The sequence below is a fragment of the Mobula hypostoma genome, chromosome 3 (genome assembly GCF_963921235.1).
Source record: "Mobula hypostoma chromosome 3, sMobHyp1.1, whole genome shotgun sequence".
NCBI classification, from domain to species: Eukaryota; Metazoa; Chordata; class Chondrichthyes; order Myliobatiformes; family Myliobatidae; genus Mobula; species Mobula hypostoma.
This window is the reverse complement of record NC_086099.1, coordinates 157,258,552-157,279,220: the sequence shown is the minus strand read 5'-3', so window position 1 is coordinate 157,279,220 and position 20,669 is coordinate 157,258,552. Positions and strand designations below refer to the sequence as shown.

Here is a 20,669-nt window from a genome sequence, read left to right as displayed (position 1 = left end):
AAGTGTAGTGCAATCAGATAGTAAGGTGCAAGTAGTGAAGTAGATTTGAGGTCAGAATTTCATCTTATCATACTAAGGGGCTGTTCAATAGTTTTATAACCGTGGGATATAAGCTATCCTTGAATCTGGTGGTACATGGTTTCAGTCTGGGACATGGGAGACGAGAGAATATCCAGGCTGGCCGAGGTCTTTGATCATGCTGCCAGTGAGAACTGTAAACAGAGTCCATGGAGGGGAGGCTGGTTTCCATGATGTACTGGGCTATATTCACAACTCTCTGCAGTTTCTGGCGGTCATGGGCAGAGCAGCTGCTGTATGAAGCTGTGATGCATCTCGATAGAATGCTTTCAAAGGTGCACCAATAAAAACTGGTGAGGTTCAAAGAGAACATGTCAAATTTCTTTAACCTCCTGAGGAAGTTAGAGGTGTCAGTGTGCTTTCTTGACCAAGGTGTCAACATGGCTAAATCTGGACAGGATATCGGAGATGTTCACACCTACGAACTTGAAGCTCTCAACTCTCTCAAGGTCAGCATCATTGACTTAAATGGGAACACGTACACTGCCCCCATTCCTGAAGTCAACGACCAGATTTCTTGTTTTGTTGTCTTTGTGGGAAAGATTGGTGTCACGACACCATATCATTCGGCTCTCAAACGCCTTCGTGTACTTCAATTCATTGTTATTTTATAAACAGGGTGCTATCATCTGCAAACTTGTAGATGGAGTTAGAGCAGAATCTGGCCACACAGTCCTGAGTTCAAAGGGAGCACAGTAGGGACTGACGATGCAACACCGTGGGACATCAACATCGAGGATTATCATGGCGAACCCCTGCACATCATGTATATCCTTACTGATTGTTGTCTGTTGGTCATAAAGTCAAGGATCCAGTTGCAAAGAGAGGTATTGAGTCACAGGTCAAGAAGTTTGATGATGAGTTTGCTTGGAATTATGGTATTCAGGGCAGAGCTGTAGTCAATAAACACTAGTTTAATGTAGGTGTCTTTATTGTCCAGGTGCTCCAGAGATGAGTGGAGGGCCACGGATATGTGCCATGATCAGCCTCTCAAAGCACTTCATCATGATGGGCATCAGAGCCACCAGGTAGCTGTCATGAAAGTACCAGACCTTGTGTTTCTTAAGTGCTGGGATGATGGTGGTCTTCTTAAAGCAGGTGAGGACTCAGATCGAAGCAGGATAGATTAAAAATGTCTGCAAGTACCCCCTCAGCTGATTTGTGCACAACAGTGACTGTGGGTCAAGTCCACTGCAGGTTGTCAAGATGGATAGTGACATTCCAATCCCCTTCTGTTCAAAGCATGCATAGAATACATTGAGCTCATCCAGAAAGGGTGTGCTGTTGTCAGCGAAGCTTCCTGACTTCGTTTTGTAGCCCTTTATAGCATGTAATCCCTGCCACAACTGACAATTTAAGATAATTCTGGTACTCCAGTTTGGACTGATATTGAATCTTGGCATCCCTGTTAGCTTTACAGAAGTCATATCTTGATTTATTGTAAAGGTCAAGGTCACCTGAAAATGCACACGACAGTCCAAGACTGTAGTAAGGTTCATCCATTGTTTCCACTTTGAAACACCTAAATTTTCCTCAACCTCTCAATTGTACACAGTCCTCAACCTCAACACACTTGCTGATGAAGACTGTGACAGTGGTGACTCATTTAGCCTGCCTACTGAATCTTTCAACATGAACCAGCCTACTGACTCAAAACAGTCCTGCAAAGGCTCTTCCAGTTCCTTATGACTTTCTGTGCTGGATTCTCAGATTTCAGCTTCTATTTGTGTACAAGGAGAAGAAGCATAGCCTGGTCATGTGACTTAGCAAGGGTGGGTCCGTGGAGGGGTGGCTTGGTGATGGTAACATAGTAATTGTCAAGGGTATTTGGACCCCTGGTGGGACAGGAATCATGCAGGTTGTAATTTGGTAACGCACTCTGAAGTTGATATGGTACAGCTGCCAGCAACAATGAAGAGGGCTTCAGCGTATTCTGTTTCAGGACTGTTGGTTCTTTCAGTGCAAGCTTCAGATCCACCTGGGGTGGTGAGATGTAGGCTGACGTCAGGATAGTTGAAATGAACTCCCATGGCAACACTTGATTCTACAATATTCCATATTGGATGAGCTGGCAGAACAGAACTCGCCAGGACCACACTGCCTGAGCACCACAAGGCATTAAGAAGCTGAACCTTCCACTCCAACATTGTCCGATGATGCCATAAGGTGAATCTGTTAAATTGAGAAGCCTTCAGGAGATATGGCACAGTTCAGGGAAGCAGATGTAAACTATATTTCAGTGTGGCAGAGCACACAGCAGTCCCTGAGAGAAGAGGTCCATTCTAATCATAGAAGGTAGACATTTGGAATGTATGTTTGGTAACACAAGTCTCTGAACACAAAGAGAGACTGCAAATGCTGGAATCCAGAACAAAAACAGTCCTGGATGTACTCGGTGGGACAAGCAGTGCCTATGGAATCAAAAGGTGTTACGTCACTGTTTGAGATCAATAGCCTGCATTAGGACAGAGAAAAACAGGAAAGGCTGCCAGATTGCTGGTACACTGCAGAGCTTTGGAGAATGGAGACTGGTTTTGATGGGTGGAACCACCTGGGGAGGAGTTGATAGACAAATGGAACCAGCTGGGTGTGGGGATGGGAGGGATGAACAAAGAGAGAAGAAAATGAATCAGAAAGGGCGATGTATGGGATAGGAGGATCTGGGTAGCCAAAACTGGGAAAATTCAATATTCATACCATAGATTGTTAGTTACTCGTGGAATATGAGATGTTAGTTCTTCCAGTTTGTGTTAGGACATTCTGATGAAATGAGGAAAGCTAAGTTCAGAAAGTGTGTGAATGGGAAGGAGAGTTAAATTGACATGCAGCTAGAAAGTCAAGACATCCATTGTGGACAGAGCACAAGACAGAACAGCTGCCTCGTCCACATTTGGTTTTACACATATAAGGATGCACTTCACAAACAACAAATGCAGTAGATCAGGTGGGGAGATGTACAGGTGAATCACTGTCTTTATTTGAAGGACTATTTAGGTGGCGGTGATGGGTGGGTGGAAAGTGCTCAGAGCAGATGTGCAGAAAATGGAGGAAATACACGTGAAAGCTCCACCAAATATGGTAGAAGGGAAGCCTTGCTTCAGGAAGTAGAAGAGCATTTTGGAAGCTTTCTTTTTTTGGCTGATGGGAGCTGGAAAAAAATAGTTATGCATTCCTCCTGAATTAGCTATAATCTTCTTCTTATTTGTTTGTTTGTACAACCTCAGGTGAGTGAATGCTCCATCATTGTCAAGTTTTATCAACTAGATTCCATGCAGCCAATCTTTTTCTATTCTATGGCATGGAAGCTCACACGTTCAGACAGAGGTCTGTGGTTAATATCCGACTTTCACTTCAAATCAGCGAGTCAAACTGCATGGAAATAGGCTCTTCAGCACAACTGGTCCATGCTGGTCAAGATCCACATCTAAGCTACTACCATTTGTATGTGTTTAGCCCACATCCCTACAAACCTTTCTTGTCTGCAAACCAGTTCAAGTACCTTTTAAATGTAGTTAGTGTACTCACCACAACACCTCCTCTGAAAGTTAATTCCAATTAATAATCACTCTCTGGATGAGAAAGTTGCCTGCTAGGTCGTCACTAAATCTATGTCCTCTAGTTCTTCATTCCCCAAACCTAAGAAAAAGACTGGGAACATTAACCCTGCCTATAACCCTCATAGTTTTATACACCTCTGCAAGATCACCATGCATTCTCCTACCTTCCAGTGGAAATATCCCAAGTTGCTCAACATCTCTCCTTAACTCAGTCACTCAAATCCTAGCAACATCTTTGCAAATCTCTTCTCCACTGTTTCCAGCTTAATGGCAGCTTTCCTGTAGCAGGGTGTCCAAAACTGAACATAATTTTCCACGTGTGGCTTCCCCAGCACCTTGTACAATTACAACCCCCAAAGCCTTTTTCACTCACCCTGTGATGGCCTTTCAGGGAGCCATGTATTTGCACTCCTAAGTTGCTCTGTTCTATAACATCTCCTATAACTGTTAACTGTGAATGTCCCACCCTGATTTGTCTTCCCAAAATGCAACACTAGCAGCACTTATCTGAATTAAAATCCATTTGCCATTCCTCGGCCCACTTACCCAGCTGATCAAGATCCTTCTAAAAATCCTGACAGCCATTTTCACTCTCAATAACATTACCTATTTTAGAGTCATCTGCAAACTTACTAACAATGGCTCGTACACTCTTATCCAAGTCATTGGGATATAGTTGACAAATATTTCTGGGCCTAGCACCAATGCATGGGTAACACCATTCATTACAGGACATGAGTCCAAGAAACAATCTTCCATTTCCCTCGCATTCTACCATCAAATCAATTCTGTGGCGAATTAGTTAGCTCGTTCAACTTAACCTTCCATAGCAGCCTACCGAGTGGAACGTAAGTCTTCAAGTTTTGTTTCCAAAGTTGAATCAGAGGAGAAATAGGACCTCACCTTTCTCCTGCAGCTCCACACAATGATGTTCACTTTTGTTTTTGAGGGACACTTTTCTCTCTCACTAGTTACTCTTTTTTCCTTAATGTACTTATAAAATCTCTTTGGATTATCCTTAGTTTTCTCTGCCAAATCTATCTCATTTCCCATTTTGTCCTTCAGATTTCCTTCTAAAGTATACAGCAGCATCTCCTATATTACAGGGAATCACCTGTCCCAAAAGCGTCACTATGATGCATCATCCAGGGTTCCCTACACATGTCATCCTTGTGCCTCACTCGAATTGTAATATGCAGATCCTGAACTCTCAAAATAGCTTTCTAGAAGCTTCCCACTTGCCACAAGTCCTTTTACCTGCAAGCAATCTACTCCATCAAGCTTTGCAATTTTTTGTCCAATACTGGTATTTTTCAGATTCTATAAAATTGTTTCTTAGGTTTCATTCTGATAAGAATTCATATTTTAGGCAGAGGAAGTTAAGAATTCAAATTTGTACAAAATATTTGCTTAGAACAGACACCATTTACACCTGTTTTCTTTGAAAGGTTACATCAAATTTTGCGGTCACTAATTTGTTTAGTGCACTTCCAAAATTAACAAACATACTCTCAAATGAACCTTTTTTCCCCTCAAAAAGTCATAAAATTCCCGATTTTTGCTTGGTCACCACCCAAAATGAACTTACCACACAAAAGATTCAGTGTAGCATGAGTGGATACCAACGATCCAGTTTTGCAACTGCTTCCACTACTGTGCCATTTCACATGTAGAAGAGAGATACCAGCTTCCATATGTAATTTCCAACAACACAATGTACTTTTAAATTTGCTCCTTGACTATCTATTCTTGAAGCATTCATGGGCCCTTGAAATTCCTGCAAACCTTTTCAACATTTTACACCTTTGACTGTTTGTGCTTTGCATACTATATAGCAACGAATCTTTTTGAAAGATCATTAAAATCATTAAGCAAAGCAACTGAATTAAAAAGAGGGTTACTCAGCTATCTGAGGGACTTTGGATTGTTGGAAATCGAAAGCCTGAATTAAGCTCCAACAGGACTTTCCAGCCAAAAAACATTTCACTGTCTCTGTGCTTTGACAGGCTCGAGGTCAGGAAGGCATCAATGATGATTGTCCTGTTTGTGATGGACATTTCTGAGACTGACTTTTCTCATGTGCCTCCAGGCAAGCCTGTAGCCAAGATCTTACTGGGGCCAGCAATCCTAGGTATGGAACAGTAGATAGCTTAATAGTCCTTGCTAAATAATTGTCAATTTCTGATGAATTCCACTTTAATGAAGAAATCATTCTGTGATTGGTCTCTTGCCAATCTGTGCTTACATTTTTCAAGGAGTGAGGTCTCACAACAGAGATGATTTGTTCTAAATTACAAAGCATGAACCTGAAGTTGATCTTGTTACTTTAAGTAATAGATTACATGTTTTTATTATCCCAGTTTAAAATTAGAAATAAAATCTCAACATATGTGCATTAACAAAATCATCTCTGTGATTTATGTTGGTATGAAAAAGCATGATTATGTTCAAAGGGTTAGACTTTACATAAGAAAATCACAATGCTACGAATATTGTTCTCTTATGTACTGCCAAGGCAAACTATCCTTTGAAGTAGCTACTCCATATATTACAGAGCTTTAGTTAGTTTAAGAATAATTATGATGCCAATTCAAAATGGGATTTTCCTTTCCCCAGATGGTGCTAAACAGTTAAATGACAAAAACAGAGCATCATTTTCAGTTGTAAATACCCAGAGGAACTTGTTGGCACATAGACGCTTGGCTCAAGTCAAGGCTCCAATCCAGACTGTTTTAATGACATTAATCTCTCCTGACTGCATAATCTTGTGTGAAATGAGCTTGAAAATTTTTACCCAAAGGGCATGTGCACACCAGGGACCTGAAATAAATTCCAGTCTCCAGTAAGCAGGATCATAAAAAATAACATATTTTCCAGAGTTATAATGAAGATGACTTTCACGTCATTATCCCACATTATTATTATTTCACTTTCATGCAGTGAAATATTTCAGCAACATGAAGAGTCTAAGAATGCAATAAAATTTCCTTCAGGTGGACCTGGCATGGAATTGTGATTGCAGAATTGCAAATCTTAGGTACACTTTTGCTGCAATTGGCATATTAGTGACAGGAAAATATTATATTTTTGAAAAGATTTTTAAAAGTGTATTTACAGAACTATACAGTGTACTTTCACGTGTATTTGTCATGGCAATGTTTCGCACATTTCACTTCCTTCTTCCAGCTGGGTCTGAAATGATTTATTCACTAACAGCTATCCATTAACCTTGCAGATATAAATAAGCCCTTTACCAAGGAAAGTAAACTTTATCAAATACTTCATCAATAAAAGGTTGTAAATTAACTTCAACGAGCACAAGTACATATTTTAAAATACTGTATATGACATACTAAACCTTAAAAATTACTTGATACAAAAATATCATACAGCATTTCATTCATGCTCAAAAGTGCCAATAGAAACAGCTTTACAAACACTATTGATTTAAAAGTATATCAAGATGAAAGTTCACAGATAGGATATTGATCCCAGAGTAGGTTCTAATTTTTGCTCCATGATTAATCTCAGCCAAACTAGCAAAAGAGTACAGTAGACTGTGAAGGGTCTGGGCCCAAAACATTGACTGTACTCTTCTCCACAGATGCTGCCTGGCCTGCTGAGTTCCTCCAGCATTTTGTGTGTGTTGCTTGGATTTCTAGCATCTGCAGATTTTCTCTTGTTTGTAAAAGAATATCACATTTGGTTGACACTGCATCATGCTAGGGTGTCAATAGGGGTGTTGATGGAAGAACGCAGGATAACATCCTTCAGCCTTTCCTCTACTGTAGTAATTTTTTCTAGCAGAAATCAACTACCAGATTTCCAACAAGGATTTGGGCCCAAAAAGAGCCATTGAGTACCCCAGGTCTCAAAGAACAGAAAACAATTGTACAGGAGGGCAGAGAAAATAATTAAACTATCAGACCTGAGATGGTATTTTCCTGGCACTGTTTGTTAATCATTATAGTGAACAAGATTGCTTAACACATTTAAGGAATAATTCCTCTTGTTTCAGCAGAAGAGTGATTGTGCTACACGGCTGCTGCACTTTGCCTGAGAAGTATTTCTGCTTTTTGTTCTCAAGTGTTGTGTTAGATAAAGGAAAATGACTGCAGCAAATTTTATTCAATTCTAATCAATGGATTAGAGTTCTAATTTAGGATCGTGTTGGTATGCAAAACACTGATAATACTGCCAGCATCTTTTCTTTAATATTTTTCTTTGCTAAACATGAAATCGAGCAAGCAGTAGCTTTAGTAATTCATCCTAGGTCACTTCAGTTACATCTCACTATTGTCTAGAGATGTGAAATTATTATATACTGAAAATCAACTGAACAGGGATTAAGATAAGTCTTAAACCAAAATGTAAATTTATTCATACAAAATCAAATGTCTGATCTTTTAAAAAAATTTAAATGTTAATTCCTGCAATCTAAATTAATTATTCAAATTGCGGTGATAGACTGCTCGGTATACCATTGCTTAAAGTTCTACTTTGGGCTGAAGAGTCTTAATTTTTATTTTTCATCTATTAGTGATTTTCAACATATCTTAAAAATGGACCAGCTCATACCATTAGTTAATCATTTTCTCAATGATATCCTGAGCTCAAATGAGAGTTCAAATTTGACAACTTCCCGGACTCACCGTTTCTGAGAAGGTTGCATTAAGGCAGAGACTTTATCATCATAGAATTTCTTCATGGCAAACCTGTCAAGAGCTTGATCAGCACTGTAACGATAAACAACTTAACTGAGTGAGCATTAAGCATCAACAGCTAGCCCAGATGAACAGACTTTCTGACATTAAAAATGAAAGTTATGCAAATTCAAAATGGTACACATTATGAAGTGGGATCAGGTTAGATGCTCGACTGCCAAACTTCTTAGCAACTATCTATTGGGCAGCAAGAGCAAGATTAAAACTTTATAGTAAAGTAAAATAGCGAAGATAATGGAAACAATAAATACTGGAAATTCTCAGCAGTCAAACAACATAAGGAGAGAAATGAACACTTATTTTTCAGTTTGATGAATTTTTATTAAAACTGTTCTAATGAAAGATAACCAAGCTGACTCATTCTTTTTTTCCATGTTACCTCAGTATTTCATCTTTTTTGTTTGATTTTAATTTATTTTTTATATTTATTTTAGAGGGCGCAGAAAAAGGAAGTAAAAGGAACATACTTTTTCGATAAAATGGCAAGATTCAAAAAAAGGTAGGAGAAAGGAAAATAGCACAATAAATTTGACAACGCAAACACGAGGAAATCTGCAGATGCTGGAATTTCAAGCAACACACATAAAAATTGCTGGTGAACGCAGCAGGCCAGGCCAGGCCAGGAAGAGGTACAGTCGATGTTTCAGGCCGAGACCCTTCGTCAGGACTAACCGAAAGAAGAGATAGTAAGAGATTTCAAAGTGGGAGGAGGAAGGGGAGATGCAAAATGATAGGAGAAGACAGGAGGGGGAGGGATGGAGCCAAGAGCTGGAAAGCTGATTGGCAAAAGGGATATGAGAGGATCATGAGACGGGAGGCCTAGGGAGAAAGAAAGGGTGGGAGCGAAGCCCAGAGGATGGGCAAGGGGTATAGTGAGAGGGACAGAGGGAGAAAGAGGAGAGAGAGAAAAAAAAATTAATAATAATAAATAAATAAATGACAGATGGGGTACGAAGAGGAGTGGGGCATTAACGGAAGTTAGAGAAGTCAATGCTCATGCCATCAGGTTGGAGCCCACCCAGACGGAATATAATGTTTTGTTCCTCCAACCTGAGTATGGCTTCATCTTGACAGTAGAGGAGGCCGTGGTTAGACATATCAGAATTAATATGACATGGAATTAAAATGTGTGGCCACTGGGAGATCCTGCTTTCTCTGGTGGACAGAGCGTAGATGTTCAGCGAAATGGTCTCGCAGCCTGCGTCGGGTCTCGCCAATATATAGAAGGCAACATCAGGAGCACTGGACGCAGTATATCACCCCAGCCGACTCACAGGTGAAGTGTCGCCTCACCTGGAAGGACTGTCTGGGGCCCTGAATGGTGGTGAGGGAGGACATGTAGGGGCATGTGTAGCAGTTGTTCCACTTACAAGGATAAGTGCCAGGTGGGGAGGGATGGGGGGACGAATGGACAAGGGAGTCGCATAGGGAGCGATCCCTGCGGGAAGTGGGGGGGGGGAGGGAAAGACGTGCTTAGTGGTTGGATCCCGTTGGACGTGGCGGAAGTTACGAAGAATTATATGTTGGACCCGGAGGCTGGTGGGGTGGTAGGTGAGGACAAGGGGAACCCTATCCCTAGTGGGGTGGCGGGAGGGTGGGGTGAGAACAGATGTGCGTGAAATGGGAGAGATGCATCTGAGAGCAGAGTTGATGGTGGAGGCAGGGAAGTCCCTTTCTTTAAAAAAGGAGGACATCTCCTTCGTCCTGGAATGAAAAGACTCATCCTGAGAGCAGATGCAGCGGAGACGGAGGAATTGTGAGAAGGGGATGGCATTTTTGCAAGAGACAGGGAGAGAAGAGGTATAGTCCAGGTAGATGTGAGAGTCCGTAGGTTTATAGTAGACATCAGTCGATAAGCTGTCTCAAGAGATAGAGACAGAAAGATCCAGAAAGGGGAGGGAGGTGTCAGAAATGGACCAGGTAAACTTGAGGGCAGGGTGTAAGTTGGAGGCAAAGTTAATGAAATCAACGAGCTCAGCTTATCAATAAATTTGACAGGTCAACAATAAAATAATGAAGTCTTCACGGTCATTGATGGGACCAACTTTAGCAAATGAATCGATCAATTTCAGGAATTACCTTGCAGAGATATTCGTGAAGTGCATATATGATGAAATAACCACTCCTATTCTTCCTTTACCTCCCTGGTGAGAGAAAAAAGTTAAACGAGTGAAACTTAGTTTCTGATTAGCACCTAAAGGATGCCAAAAGGTGAAAACATACTGTCTGCTTCTGATATCCATCATATGAATGGTGTTTACAAGATTAATGAAGTGTGCACAAGGAAAAGGAGGGATATTAATTGCGGTTGGAAAGCTTTTATCATACAAGTGAGCTTTTTACTGCAAGACTATGATTAACACAGTCAGCACCACCACAATAGACAGTCAAGTGAAGCTCAAGGATTTAATTTGTCTTAAAATAAGGTATTTAATTCCCAGTAGAATTAAATTGATCTCCATAGCAGAAAATTATGTAACATAGAATAAGTGAGACATTTTAAGCTTGGAAGCATATTAAAACAAGTAATGCTGATATTAAAGTGCTCACTTAACTGAGCAACTTCAAACAGTAATTGATATAAATAGGAATGAAAACCCAAAGTTTTATTCAAATAGATGAACTCCCACTTTAAGACGATTAGAAAGAAGTTCCAGCTACATCTTCCATGAAATTTCATTATTGCACTTTCGGTGGTGTGGAGGGTGGGACAGGTGAGTTCATAAGATTTTCTTAAGACACTGTAAAAAGAACAATTACCGATAACTTGCTCAGATTATACTGGACTTTTCTCTGAACCTTACTCTTTCTCAGCTCAAATGAAGAACCATGTCACAGCAGGTAGATTTAGCTTTTCTACTAGCTTGCTTGCGGCAAAGAATGGAATCTGATTAATTTCACTTCCACCCTATTCTAAGGTGTTGTCAATCAAGTTGTACCCAGCTCAAATGCCCATTCTTCATGAGAGACATGACAGTGAGGGTCTATGGGCCATTTGAACACTGATGTCACAACAGTTGAGACTGCATTGTTTAATCATTTCATTTCAATTCCAATTCCCAGCAAAAGTTATAATCAAAATAGGGAATAATTGCTGATGTTTTATTCCATTCCTTAACTGTGGCTTGAAAACAACCGAGACTGGCTATCTTCCTTCTTTCTTTCCAGTCCAGATGTTGGGACTTGACCTGAAACATCCAATGCGCATTCCCCTCCAGAGATGATGCCTGCTCACTGAATTTCTTCAGTGCTTTTTGCATTGCTTGAGATCAATAAAAAACATTGGGAATACCTATGCATTCAGAAATATTTGTCTCTACCAGAGAAGCAAGGAAGCCCTTATGCAAATTTCTATAAAAATCTACTGTCTATAGTCTTCAATGTAACTTTACAATTTAAAATTCTAAACTAAGCATATATTTTAGCCAGGTTTCCTGTTTTTAAACCTTCAGCATTACATTTACTGTATAGGCAACTATTCAAAAATGTCCCTGACCAACGTCAGACCATTTGAGAAAGTATGAAAATCAAATATTGCAAATGCCAAAAATCTGAAATGAAAGAGTAAAAGTTATAAACAATGTTTCAGGTTGGACGCAGATGTTGGAATATAGAGCAGGAAGATGGAAGAACTCGGAGAGTCAGGCAGCAACTGTGGAGCGAAATGGACAGTTAACATCTCAGATTGAATGCGTTGCAATGCTTCACTTTGATGACCCTTTGGACGTGTAATTACTTTTACTGAAATTACACAGTTTTATTTTGCTGATGTGTAGCTGCTCACTGAATCTAACGAATGCTTAACTGTAAATATAATTAGGAAGCATGAGTTAACTCAGATAAATAACCCAAGACCTATACTTTGCACAAGGTCAGGTTAGTTAGACTCTATGAATAGGTTCCACCTAGCTGAAGTCTGATCTCGTTTCAAAGATATCATATCTGGCACGGCCATTATATCTGCCTCAAAAGTTCAAACAAGGAGAGGGGAACAAAACACAATAACAGCTAGATTAAGACAATTTATGACACTCAATTTTTGAGTGAAGAATTTTTAAAATTTTGATTACATCACACTACCAGCAAGTAAAATAAGTTAATCGGGGTAACCACTTATTTGGGACAACTCTTAAAGAACAACAACTAATTGAGAAAATAGCTGGGATTCTCTTTGTTTATTTGGGAAACTACGCTGCTTAATTGGGACAGGAGGCTGTTGCTAAAGAGTTTCTAACTAGCAGCAGTAGTGTGAGGACATTAGGTGCTATACTTAGAATAAACAGTTTTTAAATAGTGTGTGTGTTTGTGTTCAAAAAGCAGTGATTTTTTTGTCACTGATAGTTGGTGAGAAATAAGTAGTAAGACAATCCAGACAAAATGCTGGAGGAACTCAGCAGGTCAGGCAGCATGTACAGAAAAGAGTACAGTCGACCCTGAAGGGACCCAGTCCGAAATGTCAACTGTAATCTTTTCCTTAGATGCTGCCTGGCCTGCTGAGTTCTTCCAGCATTTTGTGTGTGTTGCTTGGATTTCCAGCATCTGCAGATTTTCTCTTGTTTGTAGCAAGACAATCCAGAACTTTTTTGATCAGTGCAGTTTCAAGCATTTAGGCTTGGAGATACCAGAAATGACTATGAGTGAAAATGAAATGATTTTACTACTTCAGCACGTTCAGACCTATGAGGAATTTGAAGGTATCGACAATCATTTTGAATGTTACAATGAATATGAAGTTTTGAAGGATCCAATCAGCAAAAAACATTGCATGAAGGCAGTCCATTTGCTGCAGTTGGTGTCTGCATTGATTTTGTTCATTTACAGTCAATCAAAAGAACATGCCTGTGTAAACCGGACGATTTCCTCAGCCGATAGCTATTTGAGGAACTAATACACAGTTTTATAGTACAGTACTGTAGTAGTATTGGAAGTGTTCTAATCTGTTCTGTATCTCATTTACATATATAACTTGTTACTGAGTTAAACAGTAGTTTGTCTTTTTCATACGTTTTTAACTATTTCCACGAAACTTCGGCTAACTGGAACAGCCATTTAATTGGGTTAAAATGTACTGGTCCCAATGTATCCCAATTAACCAGTACAATGATGCAGAGCATAGAACAACTGCCTCACAATTCCAGGAATCTGGGTTCAACCCGGACCCTGCCGTGTTATGGTCTGTGTGGAGTTTGTACTGTATATTCTCCCTGTGGCTACACAGTTTTCATCCAGGTACTCTAGTTTCCACTGGTACACAAAGGCACATGGGCTGATGGCTTAATTGGTCACTGTAAATTGCCACAGGTGTGTAGATGGAATCTGAGCGGAATTGTTGACAATCCAGGGAACATAAAGTGGGATGGGCATTTTGCATGTGGTGCAGATTAGGTCGCTATAGAGACCATGCCTGTGCTGTATGATTCTAAACATACAAGTTTAACAAAACTCTTTACAACAAACTAATTATTATATTCCTCCTCATTCAAATACTCATTCTGTGCATCCCTTAGAGCACACAAGCATAAGCGGGTGATGTTTCTAGAATTAACATAAAGAGCAGGGATAATCAAATAGAAATTTCCAGGTTCAGAAGATTTTAAACTACAATACAATCATTAAGTTATGATATAGAACAGGCTAGTCCTTCTAGCCTAATCCTTTGTGAAATCTCTGGGATCTGATATGACTGATAAATACATCACAGTACATCACCAATAACCCCCCCCCCCACCGAGAGAAAGCTCACCAATACCTACACTTCCTCAGGAGGCTACAGAAATTTAGCATACCCCCATCAACACTTACTAATTTTTATTGATGCACCACAGAAAACATCCTATCCAGATGCATTACGGCTTGGCCTGTAAGAACCTGCAGAGATTTGTCCACACAGTGCAGCACATCAGGGAAACCAGCCTCCTATCCATGGGCTCTGTCTATACTTCTCGATGCCTCAATAAAGCAGCCAGCATAATCAAAGACCCCACCTATCCCAGGCATTCTCTCTTCTCCCTCTTCCATTGGGATAAGATACAAATAAGTTTGAAAGCACGTACCACCATGCTCAAGAACAGCTCCTACCGCACTGTTATTAGACAATTGAATAGTTCCTTAGTATGCAAATATTGACACTTGTCTTCACAATATGTCTCATTATGATCTTGTGCCTTGTCTACCCATACTGCACCTCTCTTTAGCTGTTACACTTTTTACTGCATTCTGGTATCGTTTTACCTGGTGTATAATGAATTGATCTGTATAAACCGCACGCAAGACAAAATCTTCACTGTATGTCGGTACATGTAAAAGGACATGTGACAATACAATAAATCAATACAATCAATTGCAAATAAATAAGTTTTTTATTTCAAGGCGTATTCTTTAAACGCTGCCTTGAGAAATGGAACAACAGATGGATCAAATGTTATGGGGGCTAGGCAGAAATGTTGGGTTTGTACTTAGATCAGAACAATCTTGATCTTTTGGACGGCATAGAATGCTTGAGTACTTCAGGTCTAACTTGCACTGGTGTGTGTAAATAAGATGCCGGTAACACTTGAAATGCTATCTAATCACACAAACTACCCTCGCCCACTGAGGCACTGTGTGAGAGTAAAACATCGAGACAGCAGACGGCGTGTGCTGCTGACGGAAGAAGGCCTCTGTACTCGATCACTCTCTCGCTCTCCTTCGATGGAGAATGACAGCCCGTCGGTCCTCAACTCAAGGGGCACGGAGAAGCGACGCAGAAGATTGTAACAGCAGAACAGCACGGTGCCAGTCTCCGCTTTTGTTGTTGCAGGGGAGACCTCCCTCTCCCTTGATGGAAAGAGTGTGCTGTGCTATGGACTCTATATCAAGGGCTCTTTGGGACACTTTTACTATTGCTTGTTGGTTGGGGGGGAGTCGTTGCTTCTGCTGTTGCAAGTGGGAGGGGAGGGGAACGTTAATGCTGCCGCTTATGCGATGGGAGAGGGAGGAGCTTCCAGGGGTCTGATGTTTCTACCATTCATGCAATTGGGGTTTCCTGTTTTGTGATGAGCAAGAATTTCAGGTTGTATACTGTATGAACCATTCGAACTACTTAGGTGAAGGTCTTGAGGATCGCCAGTCCTGATGAAGGGTCTCAGCCTGAAACATTGACTGTTGATTCGTCTGCATAGATGCTGCCTGACCTGCTAAGTTCCTCCTCACTTGGCGTGTATTGCGCTACTTTATTTATTTATCTTCCTTCACTGCAGCTGGATTAACTGATAGAAGATTGAAAAAGAGATATGTTCTGGGGTTGGAAGACTGGCAAAATAAAGAGAGAAATGGGTAACATCATTTCATCGGTTTCCATTACACTGTGAGGTAACATCAGTGATGGATGAAAAAGATCTGTGAAAAGCACAAATATCCTCTTTGTCTTCTTCCTCTCTGAAAACTGGGAGATAAATTTGGGTCTGTATCTGACGTCAAGACAACCCACACCATGTTGCCAAGAGTAGCATTTCTCATGGTTAAATTGGCATAATGCTGTATCTTCAGGATGCTCAACTATGAAGCATCATAATCTGCCAAGGAGCATGAGAAGCAAGGGTAGGCCACGTGGCCTCAAGCTTGCTCCACCATCCAATAAAATTACAGCTGCTCTGATCTCAGCTGCAACTTCACTATCTAGCTTGGTTCCCAGAATCCTCGAGTCTCTTCCAAAGCTGAAGAAAAATGACTGTTGGGCTGAAGAATTAAAAATATTCACAACTCTCCAAAAGATGGAATTCTTTATCACCTCAGTCTTAAATGAGTGACTCCCTATTTTCAGGAACAAAAATCCAGCAAATGCAGTAATTTGCAAGAGTTAGGAACAGCAATATGCAAGTACTATTCCCCTGAAAGAAACAAAGAAGCATTGAGTTAATGTGAAAAGAAAGTCTTGCTTCCAGGAGATTCAGATGTAGCAACAGTAAAGCAAACTAAAAATAGCTCCACCTCTGTCAGTTGTAAAGACTGAGTCTGTACGTTGAGCATGTGCTGCTTTATAAAACACCAAAATTATTCTTCAGTTGTTAACACTACTTGTTAACAACTTTCTTTAAATAATATCCGCAGCCACACAGGCTCACTTGGACCCTTGGGAAAGTACACAAGTTAATCTTTCTGAAGCTGTTTGAAACTTGATATGTGCTATTTTGGATGATTTCAGTTCTTTCAATCTTAAGTAAATGCAGTCTTTTCCTTATAAAATGGGTAGTTCATTGTATTAGCTGACCAGTTTTGAGCGGATACAGCTACATGACAATATTATGAATAAGTAACCACTGTTGGAGTAGGGAGGACGATGTAGCTGTTGCAATACTACCATGGCCAAGATAACCACCAATAATAGCTGCTCAAATTTTCCTTTTTGGATTTCTTGCTTGGTTTGCTGCAGTGTTGACCATTTTACCCCCACAATAATATCTAGCAGTAAAAATGCATTTTGGGTTAATATCTTTAATAAAACCTCATCTGGGCAATTTCACTGAAAACCACTTCGAAGTACACCTTAACATTTGTTTATTAGGTCATTTTACTCTGCTGAATACTGCTTCCGTTTCAATGATTATGCACATTCACAAGGCTGTGCCAAATGTTCTAAACCAGGCACCGTGACACATCTCGAAAGCCACATTCAGTTCCCCAGATGCACTATAAAAGGCTGTAGATTTTAAAATAAAACTTGCAAAGAACTTTAAGTCATTAAAAATGTGTTTTACAATGAGCCAAGATTTTTTTAAAGCATACCTACTGGTGCAGCAAAGTAGAGCAAAGGAAGGGATGAAGGTAAAGCCCAAACCCCTGACTGAACAAGGGTCAATTGACATTGTGAGTAGTGAGATCAATAGATGATTGTCAGGGAAGGTTATAAAGGCACACAAATCCTCCCAAAGCAAATGGAACACAAGTACAGATCAACGACAAATATCGAAAAACAGCTCAGTGGTGATTGGACTATTAGATAGAAACATAGAAAATAGGTGCAGGAGTAGGCCATTCGGCCCTTCGAGCCTGCACCGCCATTCAGTATGATCATGGCTGATCATCCAACTCAGAACCCTGTACCAGCCTTCCCTCCATACCCCCGATCCCTTTAGCCACAAGGGCCATATCTAACTCCCTCTTAACTATAGCCAATGAACTGGCCTCAACTGTTTCCTGTGGCAGAGAATTCCACACATTCACCACTCTCTGTGTGAAGAAGTTTTTCCTAATCTCGGTCCGAAAAGGCTTCCCCTTTATCCTCAAACTGCCGAGGAGCATGAGAAGCAAGGGTAGGTCACGTGGCCTCGCAAGCCTGCTCCACCATCCAATAAAATTACTGCTGCTCTGATCTCAGCTGCAACTTCACTATCTAGCTTGGTTCCCAGAACTTCTTACATTCCAAACTATTACGTTTTTACTATTAATGACAATTTTAAAATATCACCACCAACTGAAGTACTCGCTAGGAGATTTTTTTATGAATGGACTTGCGAGATGTGGTGCTCCCACTTCCTGCAATATAATGGAATTCTACAACCCATTCTTAAACCATACCATCTAGACTTCCCAGTCCCATACTTTATTCCGTTAACTGGATGCAACCACCATGGCTGACACAATGCAGAAACTAGCTTTTATCACTTGCTGTAAGTACAGTAATACAAATGTTATTGTAGCATGCCTAGGTTCCCATAAACAGCTCTTTCAGCTAAAAAGCTAAACAACATGTGGTCATATGGACACTCTAGAACTGGTTCCAAAAATATCATACGACTGCAACACCAAGTTATATGGGGAATTAACCTACCATGCCTTCGAAATGGAATAATGCTGCCAGAAATACAGCCAGAATAAACAAGAGTAAAAGTCAAAAGGTGTAGAACTTATTAAAACAAATGATATAGATTAACTTTGCTTCATTTTCAGATTTAACAGTGTGACATTTTATTTGGAAAAAAGATCTTATGAAGACTTTCAAACACAAACTTATACATCCTGTATACTTAATCCTCAAATACACTAGGCTTAGCAGAGAGAAAAAAAAACAACAAACAAACCACACGCATTTTAAAAGTTTTGCTTTCATGAACAGTAATCCACATTGGGAAATAGCTGTTCAGTCATGGGATGAGGCAGGAGAGACCAACATTTATTGCCTGTCTAATCAGATGGCAGGGGAAGAGTGAACTGCATTGCTGCTCATCTTCCCAGGGTGGGTAAAGATAGCAAATTTCATTCCCTGAAGTATATTAGAGAACCACTTGGGTTTTTAACAACAATCCACTACTTCTATGTTGACCATAACTGATAACTAGCATTTTATTATTGGATTTAATTACCTCAATATGAATTCACATCTCCAGATCAGTAATTCAGGCCTCTGCATCTTAGTCTAGTAACACATACATTCTAGCAATGCAGATCTGGTCAGTATGTTTTTAGTTTGGCCAGATGACACTGAAATCTTCTATTATATTCATTACAATAAAGCACCCCCCCCCCACCCCACCCTCTCTGCCAGCAAACTAACAGCAGTGAGGAATCAAATTTGAAATTCTTCTGGAGAAGGAGCTTGATAAACAATGAAAAGTACTTCTATGAAATGAATATGTGCAACTCCGTCATTTTAAATTGGGATGGGAGCCATGTTAATCCTTAAGTAAAGGAAATCTTGCCTTTGAAATGGGATTCAAGGGCATCAAGACTGCTGAATTAAAACTACCTTTCTGGTAACAGCAAAGTTCTAACAGGAAATAGATTTTATTAAAAATCACAGTTCAGTTTATGTAGCTCTATGCCCTGATTATAATTCTACTTAAAATTTGCCACTAAATTACTATCATAATTAAAGTGATCATAAGAAAGGAAGTGTTTACTGAGGTTGTTAACTGTATTGCATTAACTACAAAGCATAAAGAAAACTTTACTTGCATTCAAGTGTGTTGCATTTGACTTTGGTCCCAGTGATGTAAAATCACAATAATAAAAATCCAAAAAGAAATCTACCCTCCAACCAAATGTATCTTAGCTGACAAGCACAATTGCTGTATGGAGAGATTTCTTCTAGTTTCTCAAGACATTCATGTTTATCATTTCAAAGAAACCATCAATTTAACAAGAAAGAAAATAATATTTTTTATCATATTATAAGTTTCTATTTAGAAAGCAATGGAAGCCCATTAGATATACAATGACTAAATTCAACAAATCACTTATTCTAAATTTAAGTTAACTAGGCAAAACCAAGAACATACCAACAGCATGGATAAAGCTTACCCTGCAATGAATAACCACGACATGAAGTGGATCATTGTTTAGCCATGTCTCCATTGCTTTGCACATGGTACACATCTTATCCAGAGGTGGTGCATGAAGATCAGGCCAACCTACGTCCATCACCTGAAACAAGCAGCAAAGTTCAGATATTTTAATGCCAATAGCAGAGTTCAAGTATGCTTCCATCATGATTGTTTGCTTGTTTTAAAGCAAGAATTTACTTAAACACCAAGATGATTCTGTACATAGACAACCAAACTGAGTGCACCTGCCGACAACTTGGCCTCTCATGCCTGCTCTGCAATTCAATGAAATAATGGTTGATCCCACTGCAGCTAACTCCATATTTCCATCCATTCCTGGAAACCTATCATCCCATTATTATCCAGATATTGCTACTTTGCTTTTAAGGACATCCAAATACTTTGCTTCCACTGCCCTTTGAGAAAGTGAACTCCAAAGATTCACTATCCTCCAAAAAATACATCACACCATGTGTCTTAAGTAGGTGACATTTTATTCTTAAACAATGGTTTATAGATCTAGATTTTCTGCACAAGAATACAGTTGCTCCACATCCATAGTATAAAGACATTTTGAGATGCTGCATGTTTAAGTCAAGGCCCTTGATTCCTTCCAAACTCCAATGGATTCAATTAGCATGTTCAGTCTTTAACGCACTCATTCCAGGCATCAGTCTAATAAAGCTCTTAACTATTTCAAATGCCTTTACAACTTTCAGATAAGAATTGTATGTCAAAATAATTAAAATAATAAAATCTATGTTGCTATTAAGCTATTGGCTATTACATAAAAACTAGAATGACATGTTATGCATTTTGAATTTTAACACATGCTATTCTGGACAATATATAGAAGAGCATGTTTGCCAGACAGCTTTTTAGTGTGATCTTGGATCACATTATTTAAGTTACTGAATTTTAATATATTATAATGACAACAAAATAAAACTAGTTTTCTTCCATTCTTCTAAATCACAGGTCCTTTTTATCTCGAAAGCTATTCTGGGAAA

General features: G+C 39.7%; 1 protein-coding gene across 11 annotated transcripts in view; it reads right to left on the bottom strand.

The window, feature by feature from the left end:
• LOC134344347 (tensin-3-like) overlaps positions 1 to 20,669 on the bottom strand; it is a 453,918-nt gene that overhangs the window by 146,018 nt on the left and 287,231 nt on the right. For all 11 annotated transcript variants that reach the window (XR_010017422.1, XM_063043978.1, XM_063043980.1 and 8 more), the window contains 3 exons: positions 19,637 to 19,759; positions 10,439 to 10,503; positions 8,288 to 8,371 (listed from right to left, as the gene is read on the bottom strand). Coding sequence is in view for 10 of the 11 variants with exons in the window: in XM_063043978.1 (XP_062900048.1) it covers positions 8,288 to 8,371; positions 10,439 to 10,503; positions 19,637 to 19,759 (272 nt within the window). In the remaining variant the exon portion in view is untranslated. The remainder of the gene's footprint in view (positions 1 to 8,287; positions 8,372 to 10,438; positions 10,504 to 19,636; positions 19,760 to 20,669) is intronic.